The sequence below is a fragment of the Rhinoraja longicauda genome, chromosome 5 (assembly GCF_053455715.1).
Source record: "Rhinoraja longicauda isolate Sanriku21f chromosome 5, sRhiLon1.1, whole genome shotgun sequence".
NCBI lineage: Eukaryota > Metazoa > Chordata > Chondrichthyes > Rajiformes > Arhynchobatidae > Rhinoraja > Rhinoraja longicauda.
The window spans coordinates 33158775-33183880 of NC_135957.1; the positions used below are offsets into that span (position 1 = coordinate 33158775).

Below are 25106 nucleotides of genomic sequence, written 5' to 3' on the forward strand. Positions count from 1 at the left end.
CAGCAGCCATACATGCCCAGGCCATAATACCTCCACCCCCGTGTTTCACAGATGAGGTGGTATGCTTTGGATCTGGGGCAGTTCCTTCTGTCCTCCATACTTTGCTCATGCCATCACTCTGATACGAGTTTATCTTCGTCTCATCTGTCCACAAGACCTTTTTCCAGAACTGTGGTTGCTCTTTTAAATACTTCTTGGCAAACTATAACCTGGCCATCTATTTTTGCGGCTAACCAGTGGTTTGCATCTTGCAGTGTAGCCTCCGTATTTCTGTTCATGAAGTTCTGTTCTGCGGACAGTGTTCTTTGACAAATCCACACGTGACTCATGAAGAGTGTATCTGATCTGTCGGACAAGTTTTTGTGGATTTTTCTTTATTATAGAGAGAATTCTTCCTTGGCCTGCCAGTCCCTTTGCAATTAGTAAGCTCACCAATGCTCTCTTTCTTCTTAATGATGTTCTAAAATTGATTTTGGTAAACCTTAGGTTTGGCTGATGTCTATTAACAGTTGTATTCTTGTTTGTCAGTCTCATAATGGCTTCCTTGACATTCATTGGCACAACTTTGATCCTCATGTTGATAAACTGCAATAGAAAGACTGGAGGAAAAACTAGGTGATGAGAGCTCTTTTATATCTGCACGAAGGAGGCAATTAAACACACCTGAGCAATTACAAACACCTGTGAAGCCATGTGTCCCAAACATTATGGTGCCCTGAAATGGGGGGACTGTGTAAAACGCAGCAGTAATTTCTACATGATGAAACCAAAATGTATAAAAATACCCTTGAATAAAATCTGACAATGTGCACTTTAACCACATGTGATTTTTTTCTATTGCAAATCTCAAATTGTGGAGTACAGAGGCAAATAAATAAATGATGGGTCTTTGTCCCAAACATTACGGGGAGGGCATCGTATCTCTACAGCGCCACTGTATTTGTGTCTTGCTTTAAGATTATTAATAAAGAGAAAGAGCAGGGTACTAGCATGAAGTGAGTCAAGAACTTGTCATGTGAGGGTATAAAATATAGGAGATGGAAGAACAAGTTGGAGGTGCCACTGATATCCAGAAGGATATCAAAGTAGTTTATGGAAAAGTAGCAATATTCAATTGAAACAGAATTGCGTTAAATTTATTTAATCTTGCGCTATTTTTTTCAATTTTAGGCAATGTCCAATATTTATTCCTCCAACATTAGTTAACGAAAAACTTGATATCAGCATTATCATATTGGGGTTTGTGAGAGTATGATGAAAACAAATATCTATACCTACCAGAGCGGCTGCATTATAAAAGCACTACATCGCCATTTGAAAGCTTTAGGTCATTGTATATTTGTGAAAGATGCTATATAAATTTCATTTTTTTCCAGTGGAAGTTTCTGATGAATTTATAATTGTTAGGAATAATCTAAACTGTCTTACCTGCATATTTCAATGGAATGGAATACTTTATTGTCACTTGTGACAAGGCACAGTGAAAGGTTATGCTTGCATACCCAGGGTACGCAGATAGCTGCCACATACGGCGCAGACAAAGTTACAAAGTACACCTGTGGGCTCCTCCTTTGTTCTCCCTCTCCCCCACAGCGGTCCCCCCGCGGTGTGTCCTCCATTGTTCTTCACCCCGCCCCTCCCCACAGTGGTTCTCCCACACTCTCATCGACCGCGAACCGCGGGTCGACCCGTGGGGCTTCACCGCTGCCACGAGACTTCACCACCTCCAAGCAATACTGCATTGGATAGGGTAAACTGTACTGTAATGGCAGTTTCTATACCATCTCGAAATCCCACTTCGATAGCCATTACTTCTCGGGGATGAAATGTAGTTATAGCTTACGCACACGTCGCGCACCCTGATATGACAAAACGAATCTTCCAAACTCCTTTTCTTCATTAATTGGTTTTATTAAAGTAGCACAAATCATTGAGTAATTCATCAGTTTCCATACTTTATCAACTGTTTCTTCTTCAAACAATATCTAGAAATTCTTGCAGTTATTACCGTATGGTTCTTACAAATATAGTTGGTGCGAGCGCATGTGTGGTAAAGAACTGTATGTTCACCATCCTCCGAGTCTAAACTGACCCACAACCTCTGTCGACACACTAGCCTCCTCCCATCTAGACACTCCCCATTACGCATTAAGTCACACCCACAAGCAGGCAAAAAAGACATAAACGAGAAATATTAAAACATAGCCATAACACAATGACAATAACTGAATTAAGCATAAATGGCTCCTACATGTACCTCAATTGATTCGTCATCAGATACCGTTGCGCAAAAGAATGAGTACGTTAATGATTTACCCGTGGAAGTTTAACATTTCCGCTTGACTACCATTTGATTTTTCACCTTAATGAATGAGTAAATACACCACAAATCTCAATCTTTGTGTGCTCCCAAAGTTTGAGCAGATTAGGAAGGACAATGTTGTTCAGATGTCAGCAACAGTTTGTCTGAGATAGCAAAATAAAAGTTTGGACACATTGGGGGGAAAAAAAGGCCCCAAACCAAATTTACAGAGGATATAAATGGAATTAATTATTTTCAAAAAAAGAGCTTTTGATACACTTGAAATTGAATTTAAGTGGGAGTTCCAATGGCACTGCAACTTTGTAGATTATATTCATTTGTTCTGATGACCATGGTGCAGGAATCCTTCTCCGAAACAAGTATTCTTAAATAATAATTATTCTGTGTGTTTTGGAACATTTTTCTTCCTTTCCCTGCAAAATACAGCCAAATATGGGAAATTCCCCTGAAAAGTAGTGGCCAACTGAAATATTGGTTGACGTGAATAAAAATTAGGAATATAATAGCAGGCAAAATTACTAACAGGGAGGGTGTAATAGAATATTGAGCTGTTCCATCCAAGTACATTACTTACAACCAGTAAATGTGCTAATCCCCACCTTACCTAAACAATTTCTGCCTCTTTAAATCTGTAACCAAACAATATTGAGCCTTCCTTCCAGAAATGTATTGCTGCAAGTACTAATATTTTAATACTTCTTAAGCATATTTGTTACTGTTGTCTGTCCACTTCTTTTTGTTACCATGCTGCGTGGCTGCCAGTCCCAGAGATTTGGGCAGCTAATCCAAGCAGATGTTCCTGTGCTGTACAATGAGAGGTACCATCATTCAGAGGGATTGTTAACCCAAGACCCTGCTGTTAACCCAAGACCCTGCTATCCCTATAGGGCAGTAGATGTTATTTAGTAAGGGCATTGACAAACTGGCAAATTGTGTCCAAACTGGCTGGTAATAGGAGACAGAAGGTAGTGGTGGAAGGATGTTTTTTATGATTTAGGGACTGTGACAAGGGGTGTACCATAGTGACCTTTATTATATATGAAATATATTAATAACTTGGATGTGAATGTGGAAGATATGATTAGTAAATCTACAGATTACATGAAAGTTATTGTTGCTTGATGGTAATGGAGATTGTCGGAGGCTACAGCCAGAAAAAGATCAGTTGGACAATTGGGCAGAGGATAGGCAGATGGCGTTTAAACCTGGCAGACACAACATGATGCGTTTTCAGAAGTCAAATAGAGGTAGGACACATAGTAAATGGCAAGGCAATAAAGGCCGTCATTGAACAGAGACCTCGGGGTCCAAATCCATAGTTCCACTTTTTAGGGTGAGAAAGAAAGCATGAAAAGAGAGACCTTGGGGTTCAACTTCAGTGTTTCTGGAAAGTGGCACCTTTCCTCATCCATAGTGGATAGGGTGAGGAAGAAGGCATATGACATGACTGCCCAGGAGTTGTGAAGAATTGCAATTAGGCTGGAGAAAATGCACAGAGGAGTCACCAGGATGTGTTTGGGGCTGAGGCCAAGTTACGGGGAGAGATTGGATAGACTGAGCTAGTTTTCTCTGGAGTGCAGGATGACCAGAAAGAGCATACAAGATTATGGGAGGATAGATTGTCAAATTTGTTCTCGCATGATCGGGGTATCACAAACAAGAGGGCATGGGGTTAAAGTGAGAAGGAAGAGTTTTAAAGGGCATTTGAGAGACAACTTTTTTCCCCACACATGGCAGCTGATATCTGGAACACCCTGCCAGAGGAGATGGTGAAATCAGATACAAAAAGTACCTCAGAGGAATTTAGACACACTAGATAAGGCATGGAGGGATATGGTCCCTTAATAGCCAAATGGGATTAGTGTAGTTAGCCAAAAGGTCTAGTTCATAACTTTGCTTCAATGTAAATTATAAATGGTGCAGAACAAGCAGTACAGAAAAACCCAAAATGATAATGTAGCAGAAAGTGGACACTTTTCATTTGTTGTTATCCCAGGATCTGAATGCATTATCTTTGATTAATGATTCTGTCCTGTTACTTGAGAGGCTGGATAAAGTGGCATTGAAAATTACTCAGGCCACTACCTCCTTCATGAAAGTCATTATGGTTCTGTAATCTGACATGCTGCAGAAAATAAGATATTTTAGTTTTAAAAATAATTTCCCCTTGTGTCATCAATGACAGAATGCAAAATTACCAGAGTAACTTGCATTATAGGTTGCCATTTTAGGGTACATTTATGCGAGATGACTCTAAATGTAAGACCAGAACATTAATCGATTAATTATTTCAATAGGATTCAAAGCTGTGTAAATCATTGCTCTTCCATACCAATCTTCTTATTTTAATTAATCAAGAATATCAGGATGATTGGTTATCAAACATCAATACAACTGTTTTAGTTTCAGTTAAAACAGGAAACCAGAAAAAAACAGGTTAACAAATGTTTAGAAATTGACAGTTTCACCACACTTTTATTTTACAATCTGTCCTCACCTTTTTTTTCTTGCATGCAGTTTTTTTTCTATTATTCTTGTCTTAACCTTTTCTTGTTTCTTTTTGTTCACTATTCTCTGCACACGAAGCCTAAAAAGCTGATGTGGACTTTGGAAGATGAGGGAAGCCCTGAAGTGGAATGCAAGTGACGATGTCAGGTTTCAAATGTAGCAAGTTGGATGTCAAACAATGGGGTTGCCTGGGGTTTCATTACATCACATTTGGCTCAGCGTTAGCAACCTTGCCTTGGAATCCTAAGATTATCGGCTCATGTCCTTACGTCCCAGTCCAGCCATGTGAGCATGCGAGCCAATGCCCAGCTCTGAATGCGCACCTGTCCCCTCACATTACATGAAAGATCTCATGGTTTTATTTTTTACAAAAGAGTAGTTATTTTAAAAAAATGTATAGTTATCCTTAATTGACAGCACAAAAAATTAACTGTTGGTCTGGCTGCTTGTGGGATTTTGTGGAGGAAAAAAAAGTGATTTTCAAAGGTGGGTCTTGAAATCCAAGTGGTTATTCTTTTTCACTTTAAGGTATAAAATAACTTTAAGAATTGTTTCATTTCAATTGTCAAAGTAGACAATCTTATAAGCTGCTGAGTATGTTTCTCATTGGAATTTCCCAAATTGTCAGTTTGCATCCAGTGGATTCTCATTAGTACCAAAGTAATGTTTTTACAAATATCCAATTAATATAGCCTATGTTAAAGGCACTTCACTGATTGAACATATTGTATCAATTAGTAAGCAGCTGGAATGAACTGATTTAACAGATCATTTTCATCTCTTATTATTTAGAATAAGAATAACATTCCTGGAGGTATTCTTCATTCTCCTTTGATTTAGAATTCATTTGTAGGCAGAGTTGGCCTTTAAAGAATGAATAAGAAAAAAATACTGCATTTACTATTGAAATCTGTAAATGCCATAGGTTCAGATTTGATTTGAAGAGAGACAGTACTTGGGAATTAACTAGTTACTTTCTTTTTGATCAACTCTTTTGTTATAGAATCTATCCACATATATCAGTGCATTAAGTAAATATGCTCAACTTCAGTCCTTGTGGAAGGCCCAGAACTCTGATCAAGTTAATGCCTTGACATGGAGCTTCGCAATCTACACTACTTGCAGTAAGTGTGACGTTGAACTAAATCTCATTTCTCAGCAGATAAAAAATTCAATAATACTGTTATTTGTTGTATAGTGAGCAAGAAATTACACATTGTCAATGACAATTATTAAACTTGTCAGAAGTACAAGTCAACAATTAGACTTAGCGGGCCACAGGATAACTAATGATGATGGGAACTTGCTGCATTGCTTCGACAAAATCAGTTGGGCTAAATAGTCTCCTGTGCTGTAATAATTATTTGGTTTAGTTATCACAACGAGTACATGTATTAGCAGAGCAACAGGGATCAATGAAGGTTAATAAATGCAGGGATTGAGTGTTTGTAAAACCATGGCTGGCTAAGATGAAGAGAAAAGCAGCCAGCACATGAGAATAGACAACTCTCGAAGCAAGAAGTTACAGCAGCAGAATGTTAAAATACTTAATCCTATGGTGCATGATTTTTCTAAATATTCAGATGTTGATTGTCTTTTAAATGTGATTAAATCTTTGAATTGTAATTTTATTATTACTCTTACACAGTGCGAGTCTTTACTACACTGATGACCACCCAAGACACTGCAGGTGAATAGGCTTTTTGATATATATGAAGTCTTCTAATTGTAATCCAAATTCTCAGAATTACTAAATTTAAATAGATAACTCTAACATAGTGAAAACATTACTTTTATCCAAAAGGCAATCACTTTGTAGAATGGTTCTTTGAATGGAAGCAATTTTCATGCATTATTTCATGCAAAGGTCCCAGATGAGAAAAGTTATTTCTGAATATCATAACTAACCACAGTGATTAATATGAAAATTGCTATAGCTATTTTCATCTGGTCTACTAAAAGTATGCTTTCTCATTCAGTATACAACTAAGTAGTCTGCTATTTGATGACAAGTATGTAATTCTGCATTGAAATGACTCGTAGGAGGATAATTCACTGGATATGCTAGCAGTACAGCATGTATTGTGAATCCCTAATTGCTCTTGAAAAAAGTTTATTACTGAGCGGTTTTGGAAGTTAGTTAAGACTTTTAGTCATGTAGGCCAGATCAAGGCAGCAGATTTCATGTCCAAACGGTATTAGTAAAACAGACGGGTTTTGACAGTAATCTGGTAGTCTTTGACATTGCCACTCTTGGGGGAAAAGGTTCTGACTGTTTATTCTATCTATACCTCTTATCATTTTATATAGCTTACCAGGTGTCTTCTCAACCTCCAATGGTCCAGAAAAAAACTCTTCTGCACTTTTCAAAGCTTCCACATTCTTCCTGTAATGAGGGAATCAGAACTGCACATAATAATCCAAATGCAACCTAACCAAAGTCCTTTTCAAGATACATCATAACTGCCTGACTCTTGCACATGTCTCCACCAATGAAGGCAAACACACTGTACTTTACTTTATTTCGCTTGGACAGCTTACAACCCAGTGGTATGAACATAGATTTCTCTAACATCAACCTTGGTATCCCTCTCTCCATCTCTCCCCCACCCAATTCGTTGTTCAAAGTTGTCTTGTTGAGTTTCATTGTCTAACTAATTTTCATCTAGCCCACAGCTAACAATGGCCTGTTTCCTTTATCACCATTACTTTTTTGGATCTTTCATTCATTTGTTCGATATCACCATCTATATCTCGTTTCCCTTTCCCTGTATGAAGAAGGGTCGTGAGCAGAAATGTCACCTATTCCTGACCCGATGAGTTACTTCAGTTTTTTGTGTCGACCTTCTTTACCGCTCTCTCTACTTGTGTTGTCACTTTCATGGAGTTATGGACTTGGACCCCAAGATCTCTCTATATTAATGCTGTTAAGAACTTTGCCAATAACAGAAAACTTTCTCCTTACATTTGACCTCGCGAAGTGCAACACCTCACACTTGCTCGGATTAAACTTCATCTACCATTGAGCTCAAGGAGGAGTTATTTTGAATAGCACTTCTAGCGGATTGGGAGAAGTAATACGAACCTTTTTAAATAAAGCACCCTTATTTCAGCAAGCTTAACACTCAATGCTAATGGGAAGGATCAATCTCACTGAACCTGAGAAGGTACTGGGGGAGATTCTTTGAACTTCAAATGAATGCAAATAAAAAATGCTTTTGATAATTACTAACATCAATGTGATTGGTATGCATTTGGTCAGAAAGTAGTGAACTAAAAATGCACATTTTATATAATAGTTCTGATTTCCTTTCCAGTGATTATACGTTATGTGGTTATGTGTTTGTTGAACATATGGGTTTTGATGACAATCATCTACTACAGGAAGACTGGAAAGAAAGAAGAATGAACATGGTGAGGAGCCGTGTCTCAGCTAGAATTGCACATCTGGTTTTCTGGAAGGAATCAAAATCCTCCAGAAAATTTCATTGTTTGATTGTAATATGATGCAAAGACAATCAACCTAAACATCCTCAAAAATGCTTCTTCAAAAAAAGAAAGGTTGTGGTGGTGGCAAGACATTTTGAAGCCCTATGTAACTGTGTAGTCTCTGTTCTTGAACAAGGCTAGTTATTGATCAACAAAATTTGGCAGGGCATCTTTTTATTCAGTTCAGCACTTGATCTTCAGTCAATGCCACTCAGCTGCATTGTAGCCAGCAAGTGGATGAGAATAAACCCTGAGAAGTGTTTTTTTAAAGTCTTTTTGAATCATACAGATAATTACATCCATAATAACAAGCCCAAACAAAACAGATGGATGTTCTTACTCCCATTGATCAAGCAAAATTGTTAGAAAATCGCAAACTGATTCGTATCAGTCAAACCTCAAAAGACAGGACTAACTCTAACCTGTGGCTTACTGTTATTTTTCGCAGAATCCCCCAGAATTACCCCAAAGCAATTACCATGCAAAACTAAGTTTAGATTGTTTATTATATCTTATCTCTGCACTAATGATACCAACATTAAATATGCTGGGTTTTATTCCTGAAAGAGCACTTGGTGTGAGGTCAACTGCAGTATAATTAATGTGAAACATAGAGGAATAGACCATTCGGCCCTTCGAGCCAGTATCGCCATTCAATATGATCTTGGCTGATCATCCAAAATCAGTACCCCGTTCCTTTCTCCCCATATCCCTTGATTCTGTTAGCCCTAAGAGCTCTATCTAACTCTCTTTTGAATGCATCCAGTGAATTGGCCTCCACTGCCTTCTGTGGCAGAGAATTCCACAGATTCACAACTGTCTGGGTGAAAAAGTTTTCTGTCATCTCAGTACAAAATGGCCTACCCCTTATTCTTACACTGTGACCCCTGGTTCTGGACTCCCCCAACATCGGGAACATTTTTCTTGCATCTAGCCTGTCCAATCCCTTAAGAATTTTACATGTTTCTATAAGATCCCCTCTCATACTTCTAAATTCCAGTGAATATAAGCCCAGTCAATCCATTCTTTCAACGCAGCAAGGTAACCCATTCTAACCATGCTCTTTCATCAAGCTGAGCCAATGCAACCACAGCTATCCTCCTCCATTTGTGATCTCCCTTTTAATTGTTCCCTTTTCTCTGTACCTGTGAGCTGGTTCCAAAGGCTGCCCAGGCCCAGTCAGTCACCCTCTCACTTCAGTAGCCAATGACCAGGGAACAGAGGCAAAAACACTCTCTTCCAGATTTCTAGTGTGGAACTCTGCCCCTTGCCCCTTCACCTCAATTGAAAACAGATTCAGGACTCTGAACATTACCAGTCTTGCCTGTGGCAGCTACATTTTAAGTAACAAGAGTGATAACTACCAGGGTTTCTTTGGAAGAGATGCTGGAGCCATATCTGCAATGTGTAACTTGTTAGGGAAGGGTGATTAACAAAAAGAAAAAAAATCAGGAACAGGTGCGGTCACTTGCCCTCGCCATCTTGACACAGTCACAAAATTGGGAGACATGGGTAATAATGTGTCTGCCTACTGCAATAAGTGAATTCCATTCTTAATTACAGATGGAAAAACAGAAGTGTTAGAAGACAAATTGGGACCAAAACAGAACAGAAAGAAATTTAAAGTTATTTGACTCAGAGCCGATTTGCACAAACAAAATAAAAGCACAGATGATATAAGGAATAGTGCACTGATGGGAGATGTACATGGTTTTACTTTTCACAAATGTTATTTTACAATGTTAAACATTAAAGTATAACAAAACAGGTTATAAAATCTATTCGTTTAGTAAAGTGGAGATTTGATGGATAAAGATTGATTTCTTAAGGCAGTCTATTATTTCCAATAGTTTATTAACTACAGGTCTATCTAATCCTAAAACCATATAATTTGAACTTTAATTTAAGAGAATAGGTTTTGACGCTTAGTTCATATTTAAAATTCTATGTTTCACCTCTTCAAAACATTGTTTTACTTCCCAAATTATAATTTCAGTGAGGCTCCCAGAGAGTCAATGGGAAGTTTATTTTGCGACATCAGTTGGGGGAAAATAATCAAATCTTGTTTTTATTCCAAATAGAAAAAAATTCCCAGAGAAGCAAATAAGTTTTAGTTCACATTTAATTTTACAATGTCATTTCTTGCTCCATTGACACCATTCTCATCTTGCTATTTGAAGTCTATGTTCAATTGCTTCATTAACACGGAAATCCAGACTGATATTCTGAGTCAACTACACAGTTGAACATGCGGTCTTCTGGAACTGTCATCACCCCCTCCACTCTCTCAAGTGTGTGCAAAATATACCACAACTAATGTGTATGGTCTCATCTTGACCAACGTCTATTCTTGTTATTTTTTGATACTTACTAAGCCCATATTGGCTGCTGCATTTCATACATCCCATTTAAAAACAATGAAGTCACAAATAACCCTTAATACTAGGCTTTTATTGTTTTCAATATAGCCATTTAAAATATATTTTATAGCTTTCTGCATTTAATTGATTGGAGCAGTTTTTTTCAATTTTAGTGTATTGAAATAGTGGAAGTGAAGACAATTTTGTATAAAACACCTCAATAACATTTTAATTAACACATTTAGAGATGGGCACTAAGAACTTTTCACAGCTCTGTGCAGTGATTAATATTTCTTTTTTTTCTATGGCTTGGCATTTGTAGTTGACCAAATTGGATGAAAATATATAAATACAGTAGACTCACTTTGGGGAAACACTTTGAATGAGTAAATAATAATTCAGCTATCTAGAGTTTTCATTCATTTATGCCTTTTGAATGCACATCCTGTATTTGCTACTTGGTTTAGGATGAAAATTGTCTATGCTGGGTCACCAGCTTGTGATTAGACAAGCAATACTTCATCCTATTTCCACAGGTGCAGCTAAAGCTATATATAATATATATATAGCACAATGATCTTGTGTAAACTACTCTTACTATTTTCCCCTAATGGCATGTTAAACTGGGATTTGGGCAAACCACCCAAAGGACAACTTTTAATGTAGTTTCATGTTTGGATTCCTGTAAATATTTTTACACTTTAACACAGTGCAGATTTAGAAATAGTACTTGATTTGCAACAGTTTCTGACATCTGGAAAACAAATGCATTGAATGATAAATATGGAGTTTAAATATCTGTGTTGGATCATATTGTATGGAAACACCCGTCCAATGTAATTTTTCATCTGACAATGCTATTTTTTACATAAATGTATCATTTTGACTAAAGCAAAACATTGTATGTTTTTTTTGTTCACCAATACCATCTGCATCAATGGCTCACATTTGTTGAACTGGTTATAGTGCTTGATTTTCTCTTCCTAGATTATGCCAGCAATCGGTTTAGCTGCAAATCACAATTCATTCTGCCACAATGGAAAATAAATCAGCACTGTTTGGTTGACATGGGACAAATGCAGGCGAATAGGACTTGGTCGGCATGGGCAAAGTGGGTCAAAGAGGCAACTTTTTTTCACTCTGAGAGTGGCGAATATATACAACAACCTGCCAGAGAAAGTAGTTACGACAGATACAATAACATTTAAAATACATTTGGACAGGTTCATGGATAAGAAAGATTTAGAGGATATGGACCAAACGCTTTCACATGATTCTAGTTTAGATGGGGCAATCTGGGCAAGTTGGGCCGAATAACCTGTTTCCATGCTCTAGGACTCCATTCCTCAGAATGCAATGTACCTTGGGAATGGATGGCATACTTTCTTCTTTCTCTACCATATAGAGTGTGTATTCAATATGTACATGGGCCAGGATCTGCCAGTCCTTGTTACTAGCATCAATGTTATTACTTACTCTATTTTCAAAACGAGGTGGCTGCATTAACGGAGTTGTCTACTGCACTCTTGTGACCATCCACCTGCTCACAGGCCTCTCATGCACTTGTTTGTCCCTTGATGTGCTATTGGTAGAATTTCCAAGTTTTTGTAGTAATATTTCAGGGGCAGTTATCCATCTTCACACCTGGACTATAAATTGGTGGATGAGCCAGACAAGGAGGGAGCGAGGTCTCAGGCTCCAACTGGGTCCCAGGTGGGGAGAGGCATTTAATAGTTTATGTTTTCTGAGAGAGATTGGCAGAATCCAATTATCATCCAATGGACCGTGCACACCAGAGAAAAACAGGGGTGAAAAAGCGAATAAAAAATTAGCATTGCTCTTTGCTCCCTTTTGAACATTGTCCATCTGTAAAATACGTAGAATACTCAGATGAAGAATATTGAAATCGTGAGCAACTCCCTGGAGGAAAAGGTGGCGATATATTAACAAGGTTCAGGAACTTGTTTCCCCTCGGATGTTACATTGCTGAATACACACAACAGATTATGCAATACCCTCCCCCTGTCTACCCCCACCCGGCCAAGACATCTGACAGTAGGTCCCGCCATTTTGTACTGGGATTTTGTCATTATCTGTTCCTGGGAGGCTGAGGGGTGGAGAAGCATGGTAGAAATGCCATAGTTTAAGGCCTGGTAAATTAATTTACGTGATGGGAAACCCAAGAAGTCACATATTGAAAACTAAAAATATAAACTTGGTGCTCCCTGCTGTTTCTTTCCGACCTTCATAACCCAATCACTTTCAGAAGCAGAGAGATGATACTCTAAATAGACCGGAAATTAAATTTCCCTTAACTAAAGCAGTTTGTCTCCAAAGGACATTGGTATAAAGTATTACACTTGATGGAGGTGTCATCAGATGGAAGTACTTCTCAGCCACGATATAATTTATGGACTGGCCATCAAGCACAGCTTCATTCTGGTTTGTAGGCTACTTCATTGTTTCGCCAAATTAAGAAACGTTGCCTTTCCATGTTTTCAGAGATGTTGCCTGACCCACTGAGTTACTCCAGCAATTTGTGTCTTTTTTTTGTAAAGCAGCATCTGCAGTTCCTTGTGTCTCCAGGAATGAACAAGCCCGTCTCGTCTGGCACACCAACGAACAGATGTGTTCCTATTGTAAATATGTATTTCCATGGAACCACATATCTACATCCAGATTGCTGAAGTAAACAGTAATTATTACTATTGAACATGTATTTACCCACATGCTGTTAATCTTTTTGCCCAAAGAGTATTAAACCTCCGGGAGATCCTAGTTTGTTTCGCCCCGGAGTTGGTTTTCTACCAGGTCTACTCCAGAATGCCTGCTTGTGGAGTGTATATACTTTTACATCTACCAACTTCAGTCTCCAGTGGCTTCTTCGCAGTCGAAATGCCCACCATCAAGACAGGTCTTATCAATCTTCACCCTCACAAGGTAGAGGCACAGTGAACCAAAGTGTATTGATGAAGCTGCAATATTGTAAATAGTTTTACCAATTGTTTATCTAGCATCAGCACCAAGCTAGTTTTTTTTGTCATTTGAAGTATTAATTAGGCAATCGCATCCTTAAGGGATTTTATATACAGAGAACCAGTAGCAGTATTCACCAGAAGATGTATTTGGTATGTCTACTAAAGAAACCCAGCACATCAACTACAATTGTATTACAAATCTTTCCTTCAGAATGTTAAATTTGGATTAAACTTCACTCTGACTTGCTTTTGGAAGTTTGATGAATTTAATATATCATAATTTAAGCCTCTGGTTTAACTGGAATTGAGTATTTTTGCCAATAAGTTGAAAACTTAAGATAAACACAAACAAATGTTCTCAATAGCAGATTTAGTTTAGTTTAGAGATACAGCATGAAAACAGGTCCTTCGGCCCACCGAGTCTGCACCGACCAGCGATCTCCATACACTACACTATCCTACACACACTAGCGACAATTTACACTTATAACAAGCCAATTAACCTACAAACCTGTACGTCTTTGGAGTGTGGGAGGAAACCGAAGATCTCGGCGAAAACCCACGCGTTCACAGGGAGAACGCACAAACTCCATACAGACAGCACCTGTAGTCGGGATTGAACCCGGGTCTCCAGCACTGCAAGCGCTGTAAAGCAGCAATTCTACTGCTACGCCACTGTGCCGTCCAAAATATACACAAAAGCTAATGAACATTAAAGATGGCAAGAATAAAGATCACAAATCTGGTAATAAAAACATGCAAAAGGACAGGGCAATAGAAAACGACTACAACAGGTGTGACATAATCCTGTTAAAACAGAAAAATAATGCTAAAGGCATTCATGACAATATGTACATGGGGGTGGGCAAAAGCAAATAATGATGAAAAACACAAAAATTTGAAGGCTACATAATGGTTTTATTGTCAAATATGTTTTACATTATCTTTAGCATACTGTAGTTGTATAAAACATGCATTTCAAGTTGATAGCCTTTATAAATACAATGGCCAAGCCAATATAAATTATGTATTTTTGTAAGATGACATGTAAAATATCTGTGCGAGTGCCCCATTTGCAAGGCCTCAGCTTCCCAGCTATTCAGAGTCCTCATAACAAACTACTGCAACCATACTAGTCTATACTACAGTTGCAGTGTTAGAGAACTCCATTCAAACTTTAGAATACATCTACAGTATGACTTTAGTTAAATCATTTTAGAGTGTGAAAATCTTTATATGTACTGTGAGAATGTAGTAAAACTAACACAGATGCTCTTTTTTTAGAAATAATAATGAAAATAAAACATCTAGACTGCTACACAAACCAAGGCAAATAAGGTTTCATAGCACTTAGTGACTCTAAAGGATTACAAGTTCCGTAAATTTTCTATTACAGTATTATCAAATGGGACAAGAACATATCATTCCTTTTATAATTTTCTGTCTGCAATGGGTAGTAACAGTTTTACCATAACTAGTTTTTTTAAAAAGATTCCATACTTGAAATATTTTCTTCAATAATTTTATAGAAACATTCAAAATTGGCCAATGCAAATGCAAATGGTTACGTGTAAAAATAGTGCACTATTTTTCTTAACAATAAACTTTCATTTAATTCCCATTATAACAATCATCAGTAAACTTCAATTTAACAAGATGGGCAAACATTTAGAAAAATGTTAAATTAAGGCGTTATTTCTGAAGTGAAAATCATGGATTGCCCATCATAAAGTGTGTATTTATGACTGATAACATTCTCCAAAATTTCCACAATCCGAAGGGCTGCAGTTTCCCCACAATCCTTTCAGATGCAGCTTCCTATAAAATGCTCATAAGCAAGTCTGTTAAACTCTATGGCTTTATACAAGTGCATAGATGCAACTGTGATAACAAAAGCTTCTTCTTTATATATACCATATGATGTATTGTGTGCCAAGACAACTGAGAGTTTCCTCTGACTAATTACTATTCTGCATAAAACTGTAAAGGTATGACTGACTTGGAAATTTCCAAAGCTCTCTTGGGCTGGTCGAACACAATTACTTCCACATGACCATTTGGTATATTTGGTTTCGTATGTTGGTTGAACTGATGTCACCACCTCTCAAATTCACCATTCTTTACAACACCCAAACTCTTGGACAGTGGTTTATTTACCCCAACCTATGTTCCAACCAATCTAGTGTTTAGTTCACTTGGTTGCCAAGTAATATCACATCGAAGAGAGCTCTGCACAGTTCAGACATAAAAAGCAGCCTGGAGGTGTCTTTTACTCAACTTCTATTGCTGTCTGGGTCTGCAGCAGACCAATACTGTACCCAGGTTAAAATTCTACTTTGCTGCAAAGTGCTGTAAACCACTGTGATACTTTTGATACGTAATCATTTTAGCTCACTCTTAAAAATAAATTGCAGCATTTTGTGCACCCTTGTTTGAATGTCAGAAAGTACATTACAGTCTCTTTTTTGTTTAACAATGAAACCCATTATCTTGAACCGTATGACTGCATTTCCCGAGAAGACAGGTTAACTGAAAAAGAGAAAAGATAAATATAATTAAAACATGCCTAAATTAGAATACCAAAAGCAATTGCCTCTGTAGTTAATGTCTTTTTATGTTAGCTTTTGTCAAGAATACAAAAACAGTAGATCTACGTTTGGAAGATGCATCATGCTGGTAAGATACTGCTACTCCATCAAAATGTTCCTCACTAATGTCTTGTTAAAAATCAAATGGTGCAACTTTTAACTAATTTGAGGAAGGACATTCTTGCTATTGAGGGAGTGCAGCGTAGGTTCACAAGGTTAATTCCCGGGATGGCGGGACTGTCATATGATGAAAGAATGGAGCGACTGGGCTTGTATTCACTGGAATTTAGACGGATGAGAGGGGATCTTATAGAAACATTTTAAATTGTTAAGGGATTGGACACGCTAGATGCAGGAAACATATTCCCGATGTTGGGGGAAGTCCAGAACCAGGGGCCTCAGTTTAAGAATAAGAGATAGGCCATTTAGAACTGAGGTGAGGAAAAACATTTTCACCCAGAGTTGTGAATTTGTGGAATTCTCTGCCTGAGAGGCTGATTTACTGGATGCATTCAAAAGAGAGTTAGAGAGAGCTCTAAGGGCAGGCGGAATCAAGGGAAATGGGGAGAAGGCAGGAACAGGGTACTGATTGTGGATGATCAGCCATGATCACATTGAATGGTGGTGCTGGCTCGAAGGGCCGAATGGCCTTCTCCTGCACCGATTGTCTTTGTATCTATGAAACATAATACGGTTGCCAGCAGACACATTTTAATACCTGCATCAGTGAAACTAAATTTACCCAATTTTCATCTTGGGGAACACAAAAACCATGATTTAGCCCAAATTGTAATATAATAAGGAGCAATATAATGAGATTGTACTATGTCAGCTAACGTCATTGATTTTGCAGCTTTATCCATCGAAGGATAAGGCACATTCCCCCAAATTAGCAGCATGATGCTTCTGAAAAGCTCAATGAAAAAAATCACCTTTATTGCCTTAAAATCAAGAAACTACTGAGCATGTGCAGGGAAGACTTAAAAAAAGCTTGTCATTCACATGCTTATAATAACATAACATAACATAACAACACTTTATTGTCATTCGGTATAAATACCGAACGAAATTTCAGCAGTCACAAGACACAGCAAAAAAGAAAAGAACACAGGACACCCGACCCCAACACAAACATCCATCGCAGTGACTCCAAACACCCCCTCACTGTGATGGAGGCAACAAAACTTCCCCTCTCTTCCCCCCGCACCCACGGACAGGCAGCTCGACCCCTACCGAGGCAAACGACACGCACAGCCCCCGCAAGGGGATGGAAGGCCCCGCGGCTGAGCCGCCCCGGGCACCGAAACGTCCCGCGGCCGCACCGGGCGATGTGATAATGGAATATGTGATAATGGAATATGCGGCCATAATTGAGAGCAGTTAAATATTAGCTGCATATCCAGGCAAATTACTTTGACTTAGATAGGATTTATGACCACTTGGAAAGGCAGGGACTAATTCGGGAGGGGGGGGGGGGGTCAACATTGTTTTATGAATTGGTTGTTTTGCCTCAAACTGATTGTGACCTTTTGAGGTGCTTAAGAAAACAGACGTTTTCTTGGTAAAGACATGGTAAAGTGCCCTCCATAATGTTTGGGGCAAAGACCTATCATTTATTTATTTGCCTCTGTACTTCATAATTTGAGATTTGTAATAGAAAAAAATCACGTGGTTAAAGTGCACATTGTCAGATTTTAATAAAGGCCATTTTTATACATTTTGGTTTCACCATGTAGAAATTACAGCAGTGTTTATACATAGTCCCCCCATTTCAGGGCACCATAATGTTTGGGACACAGCAATGTCATGTAAATGAAAGTAGTCATGTTTAGTATTTTGTTGTATTGTAGTGCAGTGATTAGGCCCGAAATGAAGGCGAGGAGCCAGGTGTTTCGGGAAGAGTTTTAATCGCTGTGGTTCTCTTGACCAGACGAGTCTGCAAGAGAGTGATCGCACCTAAACCCCTGCTATTTATTCCTGTAGCTAGGGGTCGCCCCCGGACTAGTCCATACCTGTGCCGAGGGGTCCGATAATGGAATGGCCCGACCCTTGGGAGCCGCCACAGGACCCCCCCCCCCCCCCCAGAACCGGAGGCACGAAACGGACCTGTGGGCGCACAACCCGACCAGACCGCGTACGGAAGTCGGCCGACAGAGGGGCCGGCGGAGGCACAGGTGGAGGGAGCCGCGAAGGAGGGCGACCTCGCGGCCGAGGCTGGGCAACCAGCTGATCGATGTCTAAATGTGCCGACACGGTCTCCGGCCAGCCCCCCATGTCCAACGCAAAAGTCGTCTGTCCGTGTTCCAGCACCCGGAACGGGCCCTCATACGGCCTCTGGAGCAGCGTCCGGTGGGCGCAGGAGGGCAGTCCCGGAGGGCTGATGGCACAAGCGGACGGAATGTCCTATGGCGGGACGTCGGCACGGGCGCGAGCCTGCCAACTCGATCGCGAAGGCGCTGTAGGGTGGACGAGGGCATTCCGGCGCCGACAGCAAGAACTCCCTGGTCACCGTGAGCAGCAACCCGTAAACGAGCTCCGCCGAAGATGAGGCCAAGTCCTCCTTAGGGGCCGTTCGGATGCCCAGCAAGACCCACGGCAGTGCGCCCAGCCAGTCTGGGCCGGAGAGTCGCACCTTCAGTGCTGCCTTGAGTTGCCGGTGGAACCTCTCCACCAGGCCGTTTGCCTGCGGGTGATAGGTCGTGGTGTGGTGCAGCCGCACGCCCAACAAGTGAGCCATGGCCAACCACAGCTCCGAGGTGAACTGTGGCCCTCGGTCCGACGAGATGTCCACCGGCACCCCAAAGCGACCAATCCCGTGCGTGGACAACGCACGAGCGCATGTAGCGGTTGAAGTGTCGGCCAGCGGAATGGTCTCTGGCCACCGTGTGAAGCGGTCCACTACCGTGAGGAGATGGGTAATGTCCCGGGATGGTGGGAGAGGCCCCACGATGTCCACGTGCACGAACCGCCAGTGTGGTAGACCGAACTCCTGGAGGGGCGCCCGGACATGGCGCTGGGTTTTGGTCGTCTCGCACAGAATGCAGGTGCGGGCCCAGTGGCCAACCTGCTTGCGCAGACTGTGCCACATGAAACGAGCAACCACAAGTGCCGTCGTCGCCCGGATGGATGGGTGAGCCAGCCCGTGGATAATGTTGAACACCCTCCGGCGCCAGGTGGCAGGGACGATGGGGCGCAGCTGACCGGACGACACATCACAGAGTAGTGTTGTTCCTCCAGGGCTGAGAGGGACATCCTCAAGGCGAAGGCCGGAGATGGCAGTTCGGTAGGCGGGCACCTCACCGTCCGTGAGCTGAGCCTCCGCCAGGGCAGAATAGTCAATGCCGGGCGCCACCTCGAAAATGGCATTGACAGCGGGGCGGGACAACGCGTCGACCACCCGGTTCGCCCTCCCCTCGATGAAGCGGATGGAGGTGGTGAACTCGGAGATATACGCCAACTGCCGCCGTGCAGACCACGGGTCGGAAACCTTTGCCAGGGCGAAAATGAGCGGCTTGTGGTCCGTGTAAGCGGTGAAGGGGTGGCCCTCCAGGAAGTAGCGGAGGTGGCGCATCGCTAGGTACAGGGCAAGGAGCTCGCGGTCGAACGCACTGTATTTACTCTGGGCGTTGTTGAGGTGCCGGCTCAAGAAGGCCAGGGGCCACCAACCCCCCTCCGTCAGCTGTTCCAACACGGCACCGACCGCCGCCTCCGAGGCGTCCACCGTAAGGGCGGTCGGGGCATCCTCCTGCAGGTGAACCAGCATTGCAGGGCGAGTAAGGGCCTCCTTCGCGCCGTCAAACGCCGCCACCGCCTCCTCGGTGCACTTGACGTCCTTACACTTGCCCGCCAGAAGATGATACAGCGGCCGCACGATCTAGGCCGCTAATGGCACAAAACAGTGATAGAAGGCGACCATGCCGATGAACTGCTGCAGGCCTCGCACAGAGGATGGACGGGGAAATCGGCGGATGGCGTTGACCTTGTCTGGCAGGGGAACCGCGCCTTGTGTAGTCACGCTGTGGCCGTGAAAGTTGATAGTAGTCAACCCAAACCGGCACTTGACGATGTTGACAGCCAAGCCATGCTCGCTGAGCCGCTGACTGAGCTGTCGGAGGTGGGCTCAGTGCTCCTTTCACGAGCGGCTGGCCATCAGGATGTCATCGAGGTAGATGAAGACGAACTCGACACTGTGACACACCCCGTTCATTAGCCGTTGAAAAGCCTGGGCGGCATTCTTAAGGTCGAACGGCATGCACAGGAACTCGAACAACCCTTCTGAAGGGTGCGTGTTCGAATCACATCGGGGTCACCAATGTAGCGCAGTGATTAGGCCCGAATGAAGGCGAGGAGCCAGGTGTTTCGGGAAGAGTTTTAATCGCTGTGGTTCTCTTGACCAGACTAGTCTGCAAGAGAGTGATCGCGCCTTAACCCCTGCCATTTATCCCTGTAGGTAGGTGCCGCCCCCAGAAGGGTTCGATAATGGAATGGCCCGACCTTTGGGAGCCGCCACAGTATATCTTTTGCATGCAAGCATTGAAGTCTGCGATTCATGGACATCACCAGTTGCTGGGTGTCTTCTCTTGTGATGCCCTGCCAGGCCTGTATTGCAGCCATCTTTAGCTTATGCTTGTTTGGGGGACTAGTCCCTTTCAGTTTTCCCTTCAGCAAATAAAGGCATGCTCAATTGGGTTCAGATCGGGTGATTGACTTGGCTACTCAAGAATTGACAATTTTTTTGCAGTCATACATGCCCAGGCCATAACACCCTCACCACTGTGTTTCACAGATGAGGTGGTATGCTTTGGATATTGGGCAGTTCCTTCTCTCCTCCATACTTTGCTCTTGCCATCACTCTGATATGTTAAACTTCATCTCATCCGTCCATAAGACCTTTTTCCAGAACTGTGGTTGCTCTTTTATGTGCTTCCTGGCAAACTGTAACCTGGCCATCCTATTTTTGTGGCTAACCACTGCATCTTGCAGTGTAGCCTCTGTATTTCTATTCATGAAGTCTTCTACGGACAGTGGTCATTGACAAATCCACACTTGACTCCTGAAGAGTGTTTCTGATCAGTCGGACAGGTATTTGGGGATGTTTCTTTATTAGAGAGAGAATTCTCCTGTCATCAGCTGTGGAGGTCTTCCTTGGCCTGCCAGTCCCTTTGCGATTAGTAAGCTCACCAGTGCTCTCTTTCTTCTTAATGATGTTCCAAACTTGAATTTGGTAAGCCGAAGGTTTGGCTGATGTCTCTAATGGTTTTATTCTTGTTTCTCAGTCTAATAAAGGCTTCTTTGACTTTCAGTGGCACAACTTTGGTCCTGATGTTGATAAACAGCAATAAAAGTTTCCAAAGGTGATGGAAAGACTGGAGGAAAGACTAGGTACTCAGAGCTTCCTTCTACCTACATTAAGCAGGCATTTAAACACACCTGAGCAATTACAAACACCTGTGTGGCCATGTGTCCCAAATGTTATGGTGCCCTGAAATGGGGGAACATGTATAAACACTGCTGTAATTTCTACATGGTGAAACCAAAATGTATAAAAATGGCCTTTAATAAAATCTGACAGTGTGCACTTTAACCACATGTGATTTTTTCTATTACAAATCTCAAATTGTGGAGAACCGGGGCAAATACATAAATGATGGGTCTTTGTCCCAAACATTATGGAGGGCACTGTATATATGTGGACGTTAAAGGTTTTTGCCAAGGTCCTGTATGGTCGGCTGGACCAGTAAGTCAGGGAACATAAAGTCCAGAGTGTTTTGGCAAAATGGCTATCATTACCAAACTAAAATTGGCTTGGCGATAGGAATGAGGGGGAAGTGGTGGAGGGTTTTTTTTCTAACTAGAAGTCTGTAACCAGTGGCGCACAGAAGGCATTGTTACTGGGTTGCTTATCACAAATATAAATAACTTGGAGAACAACGTCTGTGGCTGATAAGAAAGATTGCTGATGACTCATTTTTGTGGAGTTGTAGCTAGTGAGGATGGTTGCCCGAGGACACAGACCCCGATTATTGTCATATATACACATGGGTGCAATGAGATCCCTTGTTCACATGAAACAGAGTGAACAGTATATGGTAATGACAGATATAACAATAAATACAATAACAAATGGAATACAACAAATTGGTGCAAAGATTGTTGTGTAATCTTTGCATGAAGTGCAAAAAATACTGAAGTGCAAGAATGGAATCAGCAAATGAGGTAGAGCTACGAATACGAGTACATTGCAGCACTCTGGGAAAGGGGCAAGGGGCGTGAAAAGGGTGATTTGTTCAGGAGTCTGACAGCAGTGAGAACCAAGCTGTTCCTCAAGGTTTGAGGAACCTGTTCATCTAAGGCTCTGGTTCGCATCGATCCTAATTGTCATTGTCACACGGCAATCAACTTATTTCCCGATGATACTGGTGATAAATGAGATATACTCATTCAGGCACGAAGGAGCTTCAGATGCTGGTTGACAAAAAAGACAAAGTGCTAGAATAACTCAGCAGCAGATTCTCCAGAGATGTTACCTAATCCTCTGATTTATTCCAACAATGTCAAAACTCATTCAGGCTGCATGAAGAAGCCTTGAACATGTTCCAGTCCACTGAGTCAAGGCAGTAAACCCTCAACCTCCTCAAACTGTGCTGTATTAAACTTTGTTGGTGCCTCACACTTCAATCTCCGCCTGTAGGCCAGCAGGAACAGCACTGACAGATCAAATAAGTATTCCACGATGTATTGATCATATTGACCTTTCCCTTTGTGCAAGGTTTCAGTACAATCCATACGATAAGTACAATAGACATAAAACAGACAACAGGTTCGGTGGAGCAGATGGAAATTAATCCAGGCAAGTATGAAATAATGCATCATGGGGCATCTTATATTGGCCGGACATGTACAGTAAACCGCAGGCATATTGGGGTGCAAGTTCAGAGGTCCCTGTAAATGACAACACAAATGTACATAGGGTAGTGAATAAGGTAGTGAATAAGGCGCTAAAGCTTGCTTGCCTCTCTAGGCAGGGATATTGAGCTTTAAAGGTAAGAGGGTAAAATTTAAAAGAAATGTAAGGGGCAAATTTTATTTTACACAAAGGGTGGTGAGTGCCTGGAATGCGCTGCCGAGGTGGTGGTTGAAGCAGATACGATAGAGGCATTTATGAGACTTTTGGAAAGGCACATTGATATTGAGGGAATAGGGATATGAATTACGTGCAGGCAAATAAGTTGGTCTTGGCATTGTATTCAGCAAAGACAATGTGGGCCTTAGGGCCTGTTCTTGTGCAGGACTGTTCCATATTTTCTGTTCTATAATTTACAAAATCTATTTTCTTAAAGTATTGAAATCATCAGCCTACTTGTAAATTAAAGCAACAAATTCAGACTACATTGATGGAGAAAGAACAAAGTTCACTATAATATGCACAGTTCAAATAGGAACTCTGCAACGAAAACTGTTTTTAGAATTGTTTCTTTCAATGAAAACGTTGATGGAGCACACACCAAACCATGCTTCACTGAAAATGCACTGCAAGAGCTCAAACCCAATGCTTTTCAGATAGTTTACCCCATTCAGGTTAAAATAACTTCTTCAAAAATCAAAAACATCATCATCATCATCAAATGGCCAATCCCAGTCTTTCAAGGCCATGTCAAGCAATCTGCAACAGTTCGGGGAAATGCACATCAATTCAGTGTCCACACTTTACATTTCTTTACAGAAAATAATACTTTTCCTTCCTGTTGCACACTCTACTGTCTAGACTTTAATACAGAAAACAGTAATTGGCAGGATACTGGAAGGCTGCTCAGCCTTGTAACTAACTGAGTCTCGGCCGTGCAGTGGCAGAAATAAAAAGCAATGGATCAAATGCAGCGGAAAGCACGTGGTCAGTTACGTCCAGGACTGCAAAATTCAATAACCATAGAAAAGTTGATTAAAGTGCATAATTTTATTAACTGTATGATCTGGTGAAAACAAGGCTGATGTTCTTTAGTCACAATTGTACAGTCTAATTTCAGTTTACTTGTAGAAAAAGAAATTCATGCAAACATGCAGGACAAATGGTTAAGTGAAAATTGGTAAATTAATAGTCTCTAAAACTTACTGATGCTATTAAAATATGTCAATGTAGGATGATTCGAAGAACAGGGCCAGAGTCAGAGCTATAAGAACAGCAACAAAAATGGAAATCGAGGCACATGATCAAGGAGCATAATGAGTAAGGTACTAGTTTGAATCGCTGGGCGGTAAGAATTTTGCTGATCTCAATCTATCCTTATTAGATGCAGTATGGATGATTTCACACTGAGCTGGACTAACTCAGTTAAAGCTACTATTCCCTTTTTGCTGCACAACAAAGGAGAGCATCGTCAAATGGGACTGTGGTGCATTTTGATACCAATTTTTTGATGTACACTTAATCCCCAACAAAACAATGCTCAGTCTGTTATATCTGTCAGTTCTTAATGAGTAATTAATAATAAGAATAAAAAGACTGCTTGGTTTTTAAAGTGAGAAAAATTTAAGAAAACCCAGATATTTGGGCAACAAATAGAGATTAATGCAACAGTGGTTATCATATAAAATATAAATGCAAATGAGCACATTTAAAAAAACAGTTAATTTCCCCACTCTTTAAGAGCCACCACAAGTAGTGAACTATTTTCCAACCAAGGAAATACAAATGGTCCTCTTCAATTGAGAAATCAAGAATTGTGGAACCACGTACAGTTCTTGTAAACACATTACAGCGAAATGCAGACAATGGAACCACAGTGAGTTTAAAGGAGGCCTTGATTTGCAGTGTGCCTTTTGATCAGAAATATTAGAGTTTGAATTTTCCACTTTCACTTCA

The 25106-nt window shown here is 41.0% G+C and overlaps 2 protein-coding genes across 3 annotated transcripts in view; one reads left to right on the forward strand and one right to left on the reverse strand.

Annotated features, from left to right (window-relative positions):
- slc66a3 (solute carrier family 66 member 3) overlaps positions 1 to 11566 on the forward strand; it is a 30913-nt gene extending 19347 nt beyond the window's left edge. The window contains exons 5-8 of one of the 2 annotated variants that reach the window (XM_078399262.1): positions 5835 to 5955; positions 6480 to 6521; positions 8149 to 8245; positions 9884 to 11566. In XM_078399262.1, the coding sequence (XP_078255388.1) occupies positions 5835 to 5955; positions 6480 to 6521; positions 8149 to 8240 (255 nt within the window). In that variant the 3' untranslated portion in view covers positions 8241 to 8245; positions 9884 to 11566. Of the gene's footprint in view, positions 1 to 4909; positions 4974 to 5834; positions 5956 to 6479; positions 6522 to 8148; positions 8246 to 9883 lie in introns of those variants that run through there. The other variant, XM_078399263.1, reaches the window with a different exon arrangement.
- Positions 11567 to 14265: 2699 nt separating this feature from the next.
- Positions 14266 to 25106, reverse strand: part of rock2a (rho-associated, coiled-coil containing protein kinase 2a) — a 113990-nt gene continuing 103149 nt past the window's right edge. The window contains exon 32 of the mRNA XM_078399264.1: positions 14266 to 16187. Within this exon, the coding sequence (XP_078255390.1) occupies positions 16184 to 16187 (4 nt within the window). The 3' untranslated portion in view covers positions 14266 to 16183. The remainder of the gene's footprint in view (positions 16188 to 25106) is intronic.